The sequence below is a fragment of the Mus musculus genome, chromosome 10 (genome assembly GCF_000001635.26).
Source record: "Mus musculus strain C57BL/6J chromosome 10, GRCm38.p6 C57BL/6J".
Taxonomy (NCBI): Eukaryota; Metazoa; Chordata; class Mammalia; order Rodentia; family Muridae; genus Mus; species Mus musculus.
In genome coordinates, this window is record NC_000076.6 from 7,789,962 (window position 1) to 7,809,292 (window position 19,331).

The following is a 19,331-nucleotide window of genomic DNA, read 5'->3' on the forward strand; positions in this document are numbered from 1 at the left end:
GAAAACCCCGGGGGTGGGGGGTGGAGGTTGTTGCTGCTTGGGTGGCTGCTGCAGCAGCTAATTGTGCAGAAGGTAGGGCTTATATAGAATTTCTTAGGGGCGGAGCTTTCCAGGGTAAGGATTAGTGGGATTTCAAGTCTTGACCTTGGATGGGCTTAGGGATTGGTGGGCTGTTTTTCCATGTAGGGTGGGGTTTGGTTACTCTCCCACCTTGGGGCTGGGAATGAATGCTAAAGCTGGCAGTAAACATGGTTGACTCTCATCTGGATTCCCTTGCATTCCTTTCCTAAGTCCTAGAATCCTGTTTACAGCTTGAGCATCCCTCAGCAATGGGAATCTTCCTTAGGATGATCACATTACCAGTGGTATCCTAGTTAGCAGGCAGTGTTTCACAGATGGATTGCCAGGTCTTGTCACACCTCTGCCAATTCCTTCAGGACACTGGTTGCAAATGTTGGTCCTGCCTCTGTGTAGTTGTTCCCACTGTCTTGTATTCTGCAAAGAGTCTGTATGTAAGTTCCTATGTATACTTTAGTTCCTACCAGGTTTTCAGTTCACTGAAGGCTATGCAGATCTGATTCAAATGTTTGCTTTTGAGGCAGGGCCTATGCATCCTTGGTTTGCTTTTACTCGCTACACAGTGACTATGATCTTCAACGATTATCCCGCTTCTACAACTTGAGTGCTCGGATTACAGACATGTAGTTTATACAGTACAAGAAACATTATCCTGGGTTGTATCCATGCTAGGCAGGCATTGTATAATCTGATGTACATCTCCAGTCACTTCCTGACAAAGTCCTTAGTGTACTATCTCTGAGAAACTTTAATTTTTTCTTTTTTTTATGTGTATGGGTGTTTCACCTACATGTGTGCCTGTGCACTACAAGCATGCAGTACCCTTAGAGGCTAGAGGAGGATGTGTGATCCCTTGGGAGTGGAGTTACAGATGGTTGTAAGCAGCCATGGCCATGCTAGGTGCTGAACTGGGTCCTTTGGAAGAGCAGCCAGTGCTACTATCCACAAATGCTTCTCTCCACAATCCCCCCAAATCTGTAAAAACTGTGTGAGCATGCATGGATATGGTGTGCATGTGGCGGTCAGAGGGTAGCATTTGGCGCTGGTTCTGTGGTAACATGTGGGTTCCTGGTCCACACTTAGGCTGTAGGCCTTGAGGTGGAAGTGGTTTTAGTCACTGAGCCATTTTCTCAGCCTGAGTTCAAATGCAGTCTTCTTCTCACAACATGATCACTCCTGTCCGACCTCCTTGGCTTGGCTGGTATATTTGCCCTCATTGAAGGGTATCTCTCCTGAAAAGCTCTGCTGTTCCAAGAGTCTACTATGATTTTAGAAAACGTTAAGGACATTAACATCTCAGTACTGTCAATCAAAGTAAAGAACATGGACACAGGCTTTCATTTTTCTTTTAAATACCTATGGAGTTGAAATTTTTATTTTGTTGTTTATTTATTTATTTATTTATTTATCAAAACCAGATCTAAACTCTGGTACCAGAGTTTGAAACAAGGGACTGACACATGCAAGGCAAATGCTGTACTGCTATTGAATTTCTTTGAGGACAAATCTTGTTTTCTTCCAATTCAAACCAGAAAGGCTTAGTCATCCATCCAAACTATACCAATGCAAGAGATAAATAATAGTGAGAGGCAGAGAAGAGAGATGTATTCACAATGGCTTCATTGCTTACCAATGAAGCCATTCATTGATTGAACAAATCAGTCCAGTGACTTATCAACTCCTGCACAGCTATATCATCTCCATGTGTTCTAGCCCATATCCAATGATTTTCTAAACTAGAAGACGGTAACAGGTGCAGGGTTTTTGATTACACCCTTCTAAATGGGACCAGACTATAAATAAATTCATGTTTCTTTACCATCTTCTGTTTCCTAAATTCCTTGGAATATACGGAATAACACATGCGTGGTGAACACTTCTAGCCATGAAATTGCTTCAAATACTATTTTTCTTAAAAAAAAAAATGTTTACTTTTAAAAAGTCCTTTCTCCTCATCTTCCTGGATATGCCTATGATCTGTCATATCTCTGATTTTCACAAGTACACATTAAAATGACATAAAAGGGAATAATCTGCTTGATTAGAAAAGAGTATACCGGGCTGGAGAGATGGCTAACTGGTTAAGAGCACTGACTGCTCTTCTGAAGGTCCTGAGTTCAAACCCCAGCAACCACATGGTGGCTCACAACCGTCCGTAATGAGATCTGACTCCCTCTTCTGGAGTGTCTGAAGACAGCTACAGTATGCTTACATATAATAAATAAATAAATCTTAAAAAATATTTTAAAAAAGTAAAGAGTGTACTAAAACATGGAAATATGTTATCAGCATAAAAAAACCGGTAGTTTTTATTACATATCTCCAATGTAAGACTGAAGCCTTTGTATTCTAATTTGTTGCACAAAACCTCTGTGCTGTTAAGCCATGTCCAGTCCTGATCTACACACACTAGTATGATCAAAATCTACAACAACAAGAAAAACCCCAAACCAAAGCTTGTTAGTCACCTTTTCTTACAGCTTTCACCGAGCAACTGATGCCTCGGGCTTGGCGATTTTGATGGAGAGACTATGGAAACCCCAGGGCAACCTCTTCCAAAGGCAAGGGGAGGATGTGCCGCCGGCTTGGAGGTTTCTCAGCTCTCGGATGCCTCCGCTATTCCTACGGAATGGCCCTCTTGAGATACAGGTCTTTATATGGGTCACCAAGGGCGGAAGAGAGTCCTCAAACAGCCTCCACAGCCAGAAGACAGCGGGCACCAGATAACAGCTGCCGGGCCGAACGAGCCGGCCATTAGGCCGCGGGAAATCGCGCCTCCGAGGTGGGCGACGGCGCCCGCGGCTGACGCCAGAAGCCGTCGCACACGTCGTGACGTAAGACGTAGGCGCGCGCTGGTTGCGCATGCGCCTGTCATTGCCGGGGTGTTTGTTCCTGCGGAGGAGCCGGCGCCATGGCGGTTCTCTTGGAGACCACTCTGGGCGACGTGGTCATCGACTTGTACACTGAAGAGCGTCCCCGGGGTGAGACTGGAGGCCTTCGCGACCTGGCGGGGCCGTGAGCCCGCTGCCAAAGTTCCCTTTTCTTCGCTGTTTCTGGCTCGAGCTCAGTTTCATAGCAGGCCTTGGTTTTGTGTGTGTGTGTGTGTGGTGTGTAGAACTGTGGCTTGTGGGTCTGGGTGAGGTGTAGCTTTCGTGGCTATGCTTTCTTTACTCGTGAAAGGTAAAGAAAGGGTTAAATACGGTTTGACTTGACATCATTTGTCATGATGAAAGCAGGTAGGAAGTTGGCTGGTCTGCAAGGCGCCAGGGATCAGCTAGAGTTCAGGCGTCTGAATGTCCATTGAGGGAGGACGAAGCGAGCTCCAGTTTTAACTTCGAGTCCTAACAGATGGATGTGCACTTTGCTATGCAAAACAGAGAGGTGGGAAGAAGCCACATAAGAAACCTAGCCTTTTCGAAGATGAGTGTTAGATAAGGTGTACTTAGCAGTTTCTTTGGAGTTTTTCTGGTAATAGAAAGAAATCTGGCATTCTGGAACGAATTGGTATGTGAAATGAAATAGATGCCACTGACTTCCAGTCAGGCCAAATACTGGTAGGCCAGGTCCTTAGTAAGTCCTCTTTGCCATGTTGTTGGTTTGAACACTTCAGGAGCAGGATTATAGCATGGCACACTTGCCTTGGAGAGACACTAGGCTGCTGTGTGGAGAATGTATCCTTTGGGAGAATCGGGAAACTGGGAGAGATTAGCTACAATCATTGTCCTTCTCCCGTGGAATGCAGAGATTACCACAGAATGAAAGAAGGTGTGCTGCAGCACTGCACACAGGGAGTGCCTCCTGCCTGCACACCTTCTCCCATGCTCAACTGTTCCTCCCCTCCCTCACAAACCCTACACTTTCTGTTGCAGCCTTCTATATTCTTACTGTTGCCAATGCCCACACTCCTCTCCACTCCCTATCCTTCTGAGAACTTCATTTCCTGACTATATATATGTATATATATCCATGAATATATATGTGTATATATGTATGTATGTGTGTATGTATATATATATATATGTATGTGTATGTGTGTGTGTATGTGTGTATATATATATATATATATATATATATATGAAGAGCTCAACTAAAGCATGAGCTCTTCAGTGTAACACTTAGGTCAGCTACAGTTAGTCTGTTTCTTCTGTTTTGTCTGCAATGGTTTTATAAATCACAGCAGCACTCATGTTATTAGAACATGTACTTACTGTCCTGGAACTATGTGCATGATTGTCTCCTCCCAGTGATGTGCTTCAAGGAGAGCAGAAACTGTGCCTTAATATCTCCATTATCTTAAGAATCCTGGTACAAGCTGGGCAGTGGTAACACATGCCTTTAATCCTGACACTCAGGAGGCAGAAATAGGTAGGTGGGTCTCTGAGTTTAAAGGGTGAGTTCCAGGACAGCCAGGGCTACAAAGAGAGACCATGTCTTGAAGAAGAAGAAAAAGAAAAAAGCCTTGTACAGCATCTGCCCTGGTTTTCCTGGAATTCACTCTGTAGGCCAGGCAAATTCACAGAGGTCTGCATAGAAAAACCCTGTCTCAAGAAACCAAATGTGTGTGTGTAATAGTTATGTATATATAACTACTTAAATAATATAGATGGTATTATTAGAAATGCCTAGTGTCATTATTTCATGTTTAGTTGTGAGGACCTTTGTTGTATTTTTTTTCTCTCTATTTTTGAGGCTGCCTTATTGTATATCTCACATGTTTTTTGTTTTTTATTTTTTTAATTAGGTATTTTCCTCATTTACATTTCAAATGCTATCCCAAAAGTCCCCCATACTCTTCCCCCCAACTCCCCTACCCATCCACTCCCACTTCTTGGCTCTGGTGTTCCCTTTACTGAGGCATATAAAGTTTGCAAAACCAAGGGGCCTCTCTTCCCAATGATGGCCGACTGGGACATCTTCTGCTACATATGCAGATAGAGACACGAGCTCTGGGGTTACTGGTTAGTTCATATTGTTGTTCCTCACACTAGTTTTAAATTCATGGTTCTGATTCTTCTCAGGCATATGCCATCATACCTGGCTATGACACTAGTTCCATCAATAAAAATTTACCAAGGGCAAGGAGCCTCATGTATTTAACTTTCTGTGTGGGTTCTTAGTGCTTTAAGAACTTGTTGGCATGTATCTATGAGTCCTTCACGGGCATGAGCTATAATTTAGCGATGTTTCTGATGGCAGTGCCAAACACCTAGAAAGCTGTACTAGTTACTCTTCTATCGGGGTGACAAAACACTGTGACCAGAAAGGGACTCATGGAAGCAGTTATTTTGGATTATGGTTCCAGAGGGACAGTTCATAATGGTGGGGCAGGCACAGCAGTTTTTGGCTGAATTAGGCAGCTGTGAGATCACATCTTTAGCACAGCACACCAAACAGGGAAAGTGAACCAGAAGTAGGGTGAACCTGTCCCTAGTGATGAATTTCCTTTGGCAAGGCTCCCATCCTAAAATGTCCAGCTCACAGAACCTTTGTTTTTCTTTTAATAAAAATGCAAAGTTAGATTAAATTGTACTAATTATGCTGTCACTAATTTGTCTAAAACTGATTTTTTGCTTTCCTGTAATTTAGTTTTTACTTTCTTTTCAGCTTGCTTGAATTTTTTGAAGCTGTGCAAAATAAAATATTACAACTATTGCCTCATACACAATGTACAGGTGAGTTGGTAGGTCTCAGTCATGCTCTTAGTTATTGGAAACATGTAGTAAACCATGAATTAACAAAGAATTTTGTATATTCTAGAGGGATTTTATCATACAAACAGGAGATCCCACGGGGACTGGCCGCGGAGGAGAGTCTATATTTGGGTAAGCTCCTATGTGTGTATTTTAGTTAGCGTTTCTATGCTATAATGAAACACTATGATCAAAAGAAACCAGGAAAGGAGAGTGTATTAGTCAGGGTTCTCTAGAGTCACAGAACTTATGAATAGTCTCTAGATAGTAAAGGAATTTATTGATGACTTACAGTCGGCAGCCCAATTCCCAACAATTTTTCAGTCGCAGCTGTGAATGGAAGTCCAAGGATCTAGCAGTTACTCAGTCTCACGCAGCAAGCAGGCGAAGGAGCAAGAGCTAGAGCTAGACTCCCTTCTTTCAATGTCCTTATATTGTCTCCAGCAGAAGGTGTAGCCCAGATTAAAGGTGTGTTCCTTAAACTCGGAGATTCAATCTTCTGGAATCCATAGCCACTATGGCTCAAGATCTTCAAACCAAGATCCAGATAAGGATCTCCAAGCCTCCAGATAAGGGTCACTGGTGAGCCTTCCAATTCCGGATTGTAGTTCATTCCAAATATTGTCAAGTTGACAACCAGGAATAGCCACTACAGAGAGGGTGTATTCCTTTTGGGTAACACTAAAGAAGTCAGGACATGAACTTAAGGCAGGAACCGAAGCAGAAGCCATGAAGTAACACTTCTCCTTGACTTGCTCCTCATAGCTTGCTCAGTGTACTTTCTTATACAACAGGGAACTACTTGCCAGAGTGGCACTGACCCTGTGTGGGCTGAACCCTCTTCTATCAATAAGTAATCAAGAAAATGTTCTATATACTTGGTACAGGCAATCTGAGGGAGCCGTTTTCTTAATTGAGGATCCTCTTCCTAGACAACTAACTCTAACTTCTGTCAAGTTGATAAAAGAACAACCAGGCAGGACAGTGTGTTTGTGTATTTGTACATGTATGTATGTATGTATGTATGTATGTATGTATGTATGTAGAGACAAGATCTCATATAACCCAGCTTGATCTTGAACTCAGTGCCTACCAAGCTGAGAATGGGCTTAAACTGATCCTCCATTTTCCTCGTTTTGAGAATAGAGGCATGCCCCATTACAGTGTATACTAAACATACATTGTACCAATTGAGCTATATATCCCTATCTTCTATTTTTATCTATTTTATTGATGGCTTCTGAAATGGAGTGTTATTCTGTAGCCCAGATTAATCTGGGATTCACCATGTAGCTTAGGTTTGCCTCTGACTCAGATTTTGTTCTGTTCTGTTTTGTTTTTTTGAGAGAGGATGTCTCTATTCCTGGCTGGCCTGGAATTCATTCTATAGACCAGGCTGGTTTTGAACTCAGAGATCTGCCTTCCTTTGCTTCTCAAGTGCTGGGAATAAAGATGTGCACCACCATCGCCTGGCCAGACTCAAGATTCTTATGCCTTAGCCTCCTAAGTGTTAGTTTATAGATGGGCGTCATCACACCCATCTCAGTCATTATTGATTTGGTTTCATGAGCCAGAATCTCACTCTAGTCCAGCCTGTCCTGGAACTCACTGTATTGCCCAGGCTGGTTTCAAACTTGTTAAAATCTTCTGGGCAGTGGTGGTTCAATCATTACATTAAAATAGGACTCAAACTCCACAGTGGTTCCCTAAGTTCCCGGAATACCTATAAGGGAAAAGGAGGAGCATTTGAATCAGCGGGGTGTTTATAAAGACACAGTCACACTGTTCCAGTACCACTGTGCTTCTTTCTTTTTTGGGGGTGGGGCAGTGTTTCAAGACAGGGTTTCTCTGTGTAGCCCTGGCTGTCCTGGAACTCACTCTGTAGACCAGGCTGGCCTCGAACTCAGAAATCCACCTGCCTCTGCCTCCCAAATTCTGGGATTAAAGGCGTGTGCCACCACCGCACCTGGCTCGCTGTGTTTGATTTTGAGAGTATTGAAGTTTTATAACTTTGTTGTATACTTTCAGACAACTGTATGGTGATCAAGCAAGCTTTTTTGAAGCAGAAAAAGTACCAAGGATAAAGCACAAGAAGAAAGGCACTGTGTCCATGGTGAACAACGGCAGTGACCAGCACGGGTCTCAGGTCAGGACGTGGGTGGGATGAGCTGTGCTTAGGCATGCAGGACTGGATGGAGCCTGAGAAGTTACCTTCTCAAGCTATTCAGTAATGAGAAAATACATTAAGGACAAATGTCAAATATATTGAGGGAAATGTCAAGTTATTTCTTTCCCACATTAAAAGTGCAGGGGTTGGGGTGGGGCAGGTGTCTTAGTGGTTAAAAACACTAACTCTTCTTCCAGAGTTTCTAGCTTAATTCCCTGCACCCACATGATGGCTCACAGTGCTTTGGGACTCCAGTTCCAGGACACCTGATGGCCTTTCTCTTCAGGCTTCCGTGGGCAGTGTATACACCTGCCTTGTTGAAGTATTTTAAACTGTCAGGGGAACATCTTTGTACCTGTTGATATAAACATAATCTCTGTTTTTTATTTAGTTTTAAAAATAAGTATATAAGAATTGATACAGTAGATCTAGAGTCTTGGTTTTGTGATTTTTATAGTTCAAAGTGATTTCAGAGTTATATATGTTTTCAAATATTTATTATGTGCCTTTTGGTCTAGTTTCTTATCACTACAGGAGAAAACTTAGATTACCTTGACGGTGTTCATACAGTGTTTGGTGAAGTGACAGAAGGCATGGACATAGTTAAGAAAATCAATGAGACCTTTGTGGACAAGGATTTTGTACCATATCAAGATATAAGGTGTGGTCTGCTTTACTTTCTTAATATACGAGAGTGTTTTAACACTTGGTATTGAACATGTACTGGCATGAGTGAGATTTCTACCCATAGAGTAATATCTCAGTTTCTTTTATTTTTCTGTAATGAATTGCTCTGACATAAGTAACTCGCAGAGGAAAGGGCTTACTTGAGCTCACAGCTCCAGGCTGCAGTAGGGTAGTTAAATCATACCTGAGACCACAGGTTACATTGCATCCACAGCATGGAGCAGAGCGAGGAGCGCTTGGGCACCGCTCCCTCCTCATTCAGTCCAGGGCCCAGCCCAGGAGACGCTTCCGTGATCGGGGAGGCTCTTCCCATCAGCTCTGTTCAGCAGGTCCTTCCCAGGCATTCCGAACATGGCTTTAATCTAGACTCCCTTTCCAGGACTTTCCAGATCCTACCACAGTGACCGTTGAAATTAACCATCACAACTAGTTAATAATTCAAAATGTGAGTTAAGATGAGAGCATCCATCCTTGTGAAAGGAGCTTTCATATTTTTCTTTTGTACTAATTGTTATGTTGATTAGAATTACTCTTGCTTCCGTTTATTTTTTTAAAGGCAGATTATTTTTTACAAAATAGGATACAAGTAACAAGGTCTAGGCATTTACTTTTTCTTTCTCTTTAGTTTTTCATGTGTATGCCTTGAGCCTGGGTCTCACTTTGTAGTCCAGCTTTCCTGGAACTTACTCTCTAGCTCAGGCTAATCTCAGACTTGGGATTCTCTTCTTTCAACCTCCTGAGTGCTGAGGTGCCAACCGTCATGCCAGGCTTACTTTATATCATAAAGTCATGCAGAGCACCAAGGTCAGGGAATACTGTGCTGCTCATTATAAAAGTATACTCTAGGTCAGTAATTCCCAAACCCTGTAGAGTCTTTGGGTAGTAGAAATATTTATATGCTAAAGTCTATAAAAAAAAACTATAGATTCTGAAATAAACATAACATTTGACTTGGATTTGTTTTGCAAGGATAAATCATACAGTGATTTTAGATGATCCATTTGATGACCCTCCTGATTTATTAATTCCTGATCGATCACCCGAGCCTACAAAGGAACAATTAGATGTAAGTAGCACCTTGGTGGCATTGTTCGTTTCTTTTCTTTTGAGACAGACTCTATGTAGCTCTGGCTAGCTTAGAATTTTGCTGTGGAGACCAGGCTGGTCTCAAATTCATAGAGACCTGTCTGCCTCTTCTCATACTAGGATTAAAGGAGTTCACCTCCCCCCCCCCCCCCCCCCCCCCCAGCTAGTAGCACCTTCTTATACAGGTGTATTAAGGCATTTCGTTCTATTGCTTATCTTGTTTGATCTGTTACACAAGAGCAAGTTTAGAATTACTTTCTCACACACAGAGATGGTTATTTTTGTAGCTGTCTCATTATTTCCTTAATTTCTCTCTTTAGTTCCTATTCTACCAGGAGTCTCAGTTCTGAAATGTTATATAAACCAGTGCTTTGGAAGTTTCTTTAGCACCTAATCCTAGGAGAATAGCCTCAGGGTCTAAATGAACGACTGTCTTTCTTTCTTTCTTTCTTTCTTTCTTTCTTTCTTTCTTTTCTTTCTTTCCTTTCCTTTCCTTTCCTTTCCTTTCCTTTCCTTTCCTTTCCTTTCCTTTCCTTTCCTTTCCTTTCCTTTCTTTTCTTTTCTTTTCTTTTCTTTTCTTTTCTTTTCTTTTCTTTCTTTGGTTTTTCGAGACAGGGTTTCTCTGTGTAGCCCTGGCTATCTTGGGACTCACTTTGTAGACCAGGCTGGCCTCGAACTCAGAAATCCGCTTGCCTCTGCCTCCCAAGTGCTGAGATCAAAGGCGTGCGTCACCATGCCTGGCTCGACCTAGCCATTTCTGTGGAAGACAGAACATTCCGTCAAGTATTTAAAGTATAAATTTAGTAGGCTTTCTCAAAGCTGAATTTATGGTTGAGTTTGGTATTTAATTCTAAAATTATATATCCTTTCTACTGAACACTTAGTTGGATCTATATAAATATTTCTTTTGATTTTATAATCACTCCAAAGCCGAGTCTGGCAAATAGAATTAATTTAAGTGAATGCCCAGGTGTTTATAAATTTCTATTCTGTTATGTTTGATAGGCTAAGAGTAAAACATGATTTCTTCCATGATTCTCAGAGTTCTATCTTCTATATTACAGAGTGGTCGAATAGGAGCAGATGAAGAAATTGATGACTTCAAAGGAAGATCAGCTGAAGAAGTAGAAGAAATAAAGGCAGAAAAAGAGGCTAAAACTCAAGCTATTCTCTTGGAGATGGTAAGATAATTGTTATGTAACTTACATAACACATTTTGGGGAGTTTATCTGCTTTTGTGAAAATAAACTAGTAAAAATTGAGTGAGTTTTTTTTTTTTCTGGATTTCTTTTTTTGGGGGTGGGGGGCGGGTGTTTGATACAGGGTTTCTCTTTATATCCCTGTCTGTCCAGGAACTCACTCTATACACCAAGATGGCCTCAAACTCAGAGATCCACCTGCCTTTGCCCCCTGAGCTGAGTGCTGGGATTAAAGGTGTGTGGTACCACTGCCTGGCTTGGATTATGTTTTGTCAGATACAATGATATGGAAGTAAACAGCTTGGTTCTGTTTTTCCATGAGTTACTGAGTGCTGTTTTAAAAAGGAGAAGAGTTAGGGTGAAGAGGCGAGTAAAGGCACTTGCTGACCTGAAGGCAGTGGGGCCTGGGAGAATGGAGGTGATAAGTGAGGCCGACTGAAGGCTCATACAGTAGCTCGCTCACTTTACTCAGAGCACTGCACAGTTTATACTCTGAGGGTAAGAGGAGGGCAAGCTGCATGTGAAAACCCAACAGATAACAATAGCCAGTTGTAACACATAATCTGAAATAAACTCACTCTTATCTCCTGCTGCACGTGGGAGGGGCAGGGAAGCACAATCCAAGAACAATTTCATGCTTTTGGAGAAACTGAGGTCACTAGACTCTATCTTGGTTTCATAGAGTTCTCTCACAAACACTCAGGAATCTCCTCACATGACTCCATTTTTGGACCATATTCTGACATATGTGAGTTCTAGGAGTTGAACTCAGGTCACTGGGCTTGATGGCAAGCACTTTTACCCCAGGAGATATCTTCTAGACCTTGAAATGTCTTTTAGGATATTTTTTTCACACTGAGCCTATTGTGTAAATTTAGATGGTTTTAGGAATTATTAGTGTTGTGGGCTTGGACAAAAATATTTGGATTAGAAACTAAAGGAATTAATTTGTATGCTTGATTATTTGTAACATTAGGTGGGAGACTTACCTGATGCAGATATTAAACCTCCAGAAAATGTGCTGTTTGTGTGTAAATTGAATCCAGTGACCACAGATGAGGACTTGGAGATAATATTCTCAAGATTTGGGCCAATAAGAAGGTAATCCCAGGATTAGTAAAAGAGAAATTTGGAAATATGTAGGTATTAACTGATTGGTGTGGGTGTTCTATGTTTTGTCTTTTTGGAACAGGGTCTTATTATGTAGTCTTGACTGGCCAGCAACTTGCCACATAGTGGGCTTGAACTTGAGATCTGCCTTCCTCTGCTTCCTGAGTGTTAAAACTTAAAGCCAGATGTCACCACATTCAACAGAGGTTTTTTAATTACACATTTTTGGTGAGTCTGTCAATTTTGAGTGAATTTTTAAATTTACTTTTTGTTTTATTGCATTTTAATTTTTTGTGGGTGGGGCTGGGGATGAAACCTAGGTAATCATGCATGTTAAGCAAGTTCTCCCGCTCTGACCCAGTCCTGCCCGCTTTGGTGCCTTTCCTACTGGTGAGTTTACAAGTAGATGTCTCAGCAGCTGGAGAGAGAAGTGCGCTTTCACACACATTACTTTACTCTCCCAGTGATCCTTCAAACCCCACCACAGGTTTTCACAATAGAATATATGAGTTGAGCCATTAAGACTACTTCTATACTATTCTCAACCTTATTTAACATTTAAAATACTTATTTAACTCAGCTCCTAAAACCATCAGCAGTCTGTCAGAATGAGACTATCCAAATTTAAGTATTTTTAACCTACCATGTAGCCAAGGATGCCTTTAAACCTCTGGTCCTTCTGCTTCCACCTCCTCAGTGACCACCACACTTAGTTTCTGTGGTTCTGTGGTTTGAGCCAAGGCCTTCTTGCATACTTGGCAAACACTTCCTCAGTTAAGGTGTGTGTGTGTGTGTGTGTGTGTACTAGTCTTTTAAAACATGGTCTCACTATTGCAGCCTAAGTTTACATCATCATATCTCAAAAACGAAAAACTATGGTTTGTTGTTGTGGGTTTATTTTTATTTTGCATGTGCAGATGAATAGAGACCAGAAGACAAGCTTGGCTGACTTCCTCAAGGGGTGTCTACCTATTTTTTTTTTTTTTTTTTTTTTTTTGAGGCAGTATTTCTTGCTGGCTAGAGCTTACCAAATAGACTGAGTCATAGGGACCCACCTGTCTCCACCTCTTTAGTACTGTGATTACAAGCTCACCTCACTGCATACTTGGGTCCCCTTGCATTCCGAGTAAGCATTTTATAAATTACCATACTTCCCCAATAAAATTTTTTTTCCTTGAGCTGAAGAGATGCCTAGCGTTTAAGAGCACTGACTGTTCTTCCAGAGAACCTGGGTTCAACTCCTGGAACCCACATAGTGGCTCACAACTGCCTGTAACTACATCCTTGCATAGATATACCTGCAGGTAAAACACCAATGTACATAAAATAAAAATAAATTAATTTAAAATAATTTTTTTTCTTGAGTTGGAAAGATGGCCCATTGGTTAAGAATACTGACTGTTCTTCTTCCAGAGGTCTTGAGTTCAGTTCTCAGCAACCACATGATGGCTCACAACCATCTATAATGGAACCGATACTCTCTTCTGGTGTGTCTGAAGAGAATGACAGTGTATTCATACACATAAGTTAAATAGATAAATAAATTTTCTTTTGCTTAATTTTTCCTATATTATTTTATCACTGAGTATTTTACTTTAAATATTTATTACTATTTTTAAAAGTACATGTGTGTCTGTGTCTTGTGTGAGTATATGCCACATGTGTGCAGGTGTCCTTGGAGGGTAGAAGAGAGCACTAGGTCCCTGAACTAGAGTTATAGATAGTTGTAAAGTTGCCGGGAATAGAACTTGGAGTCCCTTGGCAGAGCAGCAAGTGCTCTTAACCAGAGTCATCTCTCTGGCCATCATCATTATTTATCATCACCATCATCATCATAAAAATAAACTATTACTGGCTTTTTAGAAAATATATACATTTATTCCTTGGGTGCACATGGAGATCAAAAGAGAGCTTGGAGTGATGGTTCTGTCCATGTAGGTGTTGGGGAGTAACCTCAACTCCTCAGTGTCAGGAGCAAGCGCCTGCCTTTCCTTTCTCAGCTGTCTCATGGGCCCTTCCCTAGAGTATTAATGCGAAACAGAGAGAACTGGTAGGGAGACTTTTTCTAACTTGTCAGCATGTGCTAGCTATGGTTAGCATGTCCTTTCATTTAATGTTTTTAACCTGGTTCATATCATATGATACATGGAAAGAGACAAGCCAGCTGCTCTCAACGCCACATTCTTAGCTCTTTCCCTTGGTTATTATTTGGTAAATTAGTTCTGTATGGTAACTGTACTTACAGTATTAAATTTGAGCCTCTAAATCCAAAGCATAAGCCCAAACCAGGTGACTTGTGCCTTTAATCAAAGTCCTAGGGAGGCAGCAGCAGAGAGTTCTCTGTGATCAAGGCCAGCTTGGTTTACATACTGAGTTCCAGACTAGCCAGGGCTACATGTAGATCCTTGTGACAAGTTCCAAAGCACAAACAAAGAACTTACATATGTAATAGATATTTAAAGTCTTTTATATTTGGACTAAAAAAGACTTAGGATTGAAAGGTTTTACTGGACATTACTGTACCCACCTTTACCCTCAGTACACACTACACAGATCTTTAATCTGAGGTCGGAGACCGCTGTGACTGTGAAGTTACCTGGGCTCATAGTGAGTACCAGGCAGCCAGGGGTACCCAGAAGACCTTCTCTCAGAAATCTAAAAATAAATGTAAAACTGCATAAAATAATTTTGGAATGAAACTAATTTAGCAGTTTATTTTTGTTTAAAGGAAGTCTCCCTGGCTCCGCCCCACCCCCCCCAAGCCTAGTTTGTGAATTTGGAATAGAATTTAGATAATTAGCTTACTGGATTGATAAGCTATGTGTGCATGTGTTTAAATAGAATTGAGGCTGAAAACTTTGGAGCCATAGCATTCTGTGTGTTTAGTGGCTTATTTTGTTCTGGTGTGTAGAATTAGAGAAATGGTTTCTTTGCTTGCTTTCTTTTTTTAAGTGACTTAAAATTTTTTTTTTTTCAGTTGTGAAGTTATCCGGGATTGGAAAACAGGAGAGTCCCTCTGTTATGCTTTTATTGAATTTGAAAAGGTATGTCATAATGTAAATCTACCAGATCTGGTTTTTCTTACTTACTTTTTGCTTTGGCGAATGCTTCCATGTGTCTGAGATTACTGGTGTTCACCACTGCACCAGCCTGTCTGCCTCCGAGTAGTCTTAAAGATGAAAAGTTGTGCTTTCTTCAGTCTCTAGGGTGTGCTTTTCCTCAGGCATCCAAGAACATTAACTATTTTAACTTTTCATTAGAAATACATTCAACAGCTACTGATGTTAATGTTTGTTTACTATAAGTTCAGCTATAATCTGTCTGAATGTAATTGTTTTAGAAAAAGTCTTTCACATACTGTTAATTATATAACTGAGTAGCAGAAAGAGAAATGGTGGAGTGTTAAGATCTAGGCTCAATTACTGGCCAGCTACTGGAAGCGCTCACGTATTTAACTCTTCTTCCCAAGGTTTTTCCTCCTTGGTGTGCAGTGAGAGGACTGGATCAGGTAGCTGCTGCTAGATCTGCCTTAGTGAGGATAGGTCGGTTGGCAAGTGCTTGCTTCAAGTCAGACATTACCTCATTTTTCTGTGTGTAGTATGTACAGCTCTTAGTTCTCCATTATGCACTGAGCTCCAGAAGCTCAGCGGTAGACTTCGACCTTAATTAGCAGCGTTTCCCACGGTGCACAGACATGCATTCAGGGTAACACTCACCCATATAAAAATTTAAAATTTCAGCCGGGCGGTGGTGGCGCATGCCTTTAATCCCAGCACTTGGGAGGCAGAGGCAGGCGGATTTCTGAGTTCGAGGCCAGCCTGGTCTACAAAGTGAGTTCCAGGACAGCCAGGGCTACACAGAGAAACCCTGTCTCGAAAAACCAAAAATGAAGAAATAAATAAAATAAAATAAAATCTCATAATTCAAGCTTAATAATATTGTTATTAATATGTGGGGGGTACACACATACGGCAGCCCACATGTGGAGGTCAGAGGACAACTTTTGGGAGTTGATTCTTCCATCTTATTCTAAGGCAAGATTTCTTGTGTTTCTGTTTCTGCTGTGCTGCAGAGCTAGCTGACCCTAGGCCTCCAAGAGTCTTCTGTTTCTACCTCCCATCTTGCTGTGGGAGCGCTGTGAATATAGATGAGCCATCATGTCTGGCTTCTTCTTTAGTTTGAGGGATAAAACCCAGGTTGTTAGGCACGTGTGGCAAGCACAGCAGCCAGCTGAGTCACCTCACTGGCCCAGATGTGCTCCTGAAATGAAGTACCCATGCAAGATATCTTGCTCCCTCACTCTGCCTTTGTGCCGTCAAGTGTTAGATGGTTACTTGCCTGCTTGCCTCCTTACTGCCCTGCCTTTTATTGACTTTTAGGAACTCTATATGTTACGAATGTAAGCTCTTTTTAAAAATATACGTCCTATGTATCTCTCTTCTGTTCTGTGGATTACCCATTTGATAAACACAAAAGTAATAGTTTTAATTTAGTTTCATTTGTCAACATTTTCTCAAGATGGCTTCTAAAAATCTGTTTACCTAAAGACATGAGAATATTCTCTATGTTCTTTATTTATTTTAATGTAAATACATGAGTCTTTTGTCTACATATGTGCATGTGCACCGTGTATGGTGCCCTTGCCGGCCTAAGAGAGCATACTCTACATTCACTGAAATTGGAGTTAAGGGTGGTTGTGGGCTAATGGGTGCTAGAAACCAAACGTGGGTTCTCTGCAAAAGCAGGAAATGCAGGAACCTAAGCCACCTGTCTCTGCAGCCCCTCTGCACTGTCTTCATAAACCACGTTATTAGATTGTTTCCATTGGGGTCAGTGCTTTGTCTGTGTCCAATGTGGATTATGTTGCATTTCATTTGTCTGACTTTGGATACCCAGCCCCACTGAAAATAAAGGTATTCCTGTTCCCCAGAGCTCTGTGGGACCATCTTTGTTATAAATCAAGCATTCATATGTGTTTAAAGTCTAGTTCAAGGCACTGGGACCATGCTCATGTTAGACATCTCAGAGTGTGAGTCCTCTAACTTTTTTTTTTTTCATTTTTGTTTTGTTTTGTTGTTTTGAGATAGTGAAGATTATGACTAGATGGAGCCTCAAAAGTTTATTACCAGGGTTAATTGAGATAGTAGATGCAATACATTTAATATCTGGTATATAAGAAGTATTTGAATATCAGTTTTAGTAGTAATAGCCTTTTTGTATTCATATTATTTGATCTAGCTGCAGAAATCTCTCCTGAAACATTCACGCTTGAGTTTTTATAATCACTAATAGGAAGAAGACTGTGAGAAAGCATTCTTCAAAATGGATAATGTGCTTATAGATGACAGGAGGATACATGTGGATTTCAGCCAGTCTGTTGCAAAGGTTAAATGGAAAGGAAAAGGTATGTTGGTTTATCTTCTTTTACCTATGTTCTGCTTTTGGGAGTGTGTGTGTGTGTGTGTGTGTGTGTGTGTGTGTGTGTGTGCGCTTTAATTATGTGCTATTAAGAGAAATGTTAGTAGACTGCAGATCATTTAGGATTTTATAAAGCTGATATTTGGAATGTGTGTATGTATATATGTGTTGATGGATGAAAATACCTTTATCTTTAATGTTTGCTTATATTGTAAGTTATCTAAATTACCTATTGAAGACATCTACTGATGAAATAATCAATGACTTTGATGATTTGGTTCTTTTAGATACAAACTTTTTAAAAGTTTATTGTTTTTGTTGTAATATGCAATTCTCTTCCACTCCTTGTACTGTTTCTCTTCCCAGAAGTAACCAGCTGCCTGTTTCTACAGCCATTCTTTGTAAACATGCATGCTTTTTAAAAAAGTAGAGTTCACAGAATGCAGACTATATGCTCAGTATTTTGAAGCCCCCGTTGATAATGTGTCTTCAGAGATCATTCACTGTGCATCTGTGTGCTAGTATATGGCCTCTTTTCATAGGCTGCTTAGTCTTCCATTGAATGTGTATATCATCATTTGTTGTCAGAGCTCTCCATAGGCTGTCCCTGTATGTGTGACATTTCTAGCAGTTGCTGTATACCTATATGTAAGTCCTTGGTAGAGGCATGCTTAAGTTTGGATCTCTTATATGCTAGAACATTATGCACTAGAACCAACTTATTCATCATCTTTTTCTTCTTCATCTTCATCTTCCTCTTCCCTCTCTTCATTGTCCTCTTCATCCTCCTCATCTTCTTCTTCCTTCTTTTTCCTGCTCTTTTCAGCCTTGACCACCCCCCTTTTTGCTGCATCAGGTTTTCCTTTAGCTCTGTAGGCAGCAATATCCTTCTTGTACTTCTCCTTCATCTTGGCAGCCTTCTTCTCATAGGGCTGCTTGTCATCCGCTGCAGTGTTGTTCCACATTGCTCCTAGTGTCTTTGCAACATCACCAGTGGATAAGCCAGGATGCTCGCCTTTGATTTTGGGGCAGTACTCAGAACAGAACAAGAAGAAGGCTGGAGGAGGCCTCGTGGGTGTATTGGGGTCTTTGAACTTCTTTTTGGTCTTCCCTTTGGGGCTGGGCGGTGTAAGTTTTCATTTCTCTTCCATAATGAGCCTTGCCAGCCTTTGCCATATCTTCAAATTTCCCCTTTTCTTTAGCAGACATGGTCTTCCACCTCTCTGAGCACTTCTTGGAGAACTCTGAGAAGTTGACAGAAGCATCCGAGTGCTTCTTCTTGTGCTCCTCCCAGCATGTTTGCACAAAGAATGCATTTGAGGACATTTGGCCTCTCAGCTTCTTAGGATCTCCTTTGCCCATGTTTAGTTGATTTTCCTCCGTGAGGCAGTTGCCCAGTGCCTGTCCGCTGTCTCTATGGAGCTCAATGTTCTTCAATGGCTGTGAGACAGTTTTCCTATGGAGTCTAGCTTGGTCTCAAACTTAATATCCTCCTGAGTGCTGAGACTGTAAGTGTTAACTCCCCACGCTAGTCATGAACTTTGTATCTTGTTAACTGTGTGTGTGCGTGTGTGTATGCTAAGGATTGAGAATAGTGGTCTCCCAGATGCTGAACGCGTCCTGTCATTGAACTGCATTTCTAGCTGAGTTTAAAAAGATCATTTTACAATGCTTTAAAAAGGCTTCACTTAGGGTTGTGCATGGGGAAGGCAGTGGCAGGCATATCTCTGTGAGTTGAAGGCCAGCTTTCTTTATATAGCCACTTCCAGGCTAGTTGGCTATATAGTTAAGACCCTGTCTCAGAAAAACAACAACAAAATAACAACAGAAAAAAGGTTTCCCTTGGTAGTTATTCACATGTAATGCTAAATTTTACCAGAAAAATTAAGATTACTG

The 19,331-nt window shown here is 41.2% G+C and overlaps 1 protein-coding gene across 3 annotated transcripts in view; it reads left to right on the forward strand.

Annotated features, from left to right (window-relative positions):
* The first annotated feature begins 2,927 nt into the window (after positions 1-2,927).
* The window catches only part of Ppil4 (peptidylprolyl isomerase (cyclophilin)-like 4), a 29,677-nt gene continuing 13,273 nt past the window's right edge, over positions 2,928-19,331 (forward strand). The window contains exons 1-11 of one of the 3 annotated variants that reach the window (XR_001779581.2): positions 2,928-3,059; positions 5,683-5,750; positions 5,836-5,900; positions 7,797-7,914; positions 8,454-8,596; positions 9,592-9,688; positions 10,773-10,889; positions 11,884-12,008; positions 12,100-12,245; positions 14,995-15,061; positions 17,310-17,421. Coding sequence is in view for 2 of the 3 variants with exons in the window: in XM_006512832.4 (XP_006512895.1) it covers positions 2,990-3,059; positions 5,683-5,750; positions 5,836-5,900; positions 7,797-7,914; positions 8,454-8,596; positions 9,592-9,688; positions 10,773-10,889; positions 11,884-12,008; positions 14,995-15,061; positions 17,310-17,421 (982 nt within the window). In the remaining variant the exon portion in view is untranslated. The remainder of the gene's footprint in view (positions 3,060-5,682; positions 5,751-5,835; positions 5,901-7,796; positions 7,915-8,453; positions 8,597-9,591; positions 9,689-10,772; positions 10,890-11,883; positions 12,009-12,099; positions 12,246-14,994; positions 15,062-17,309; positions 17,422-19,331) is intronic. The other 2 variants (XM_006512832.4, NM_026141.3) reach the window with 2 other exon arrangements.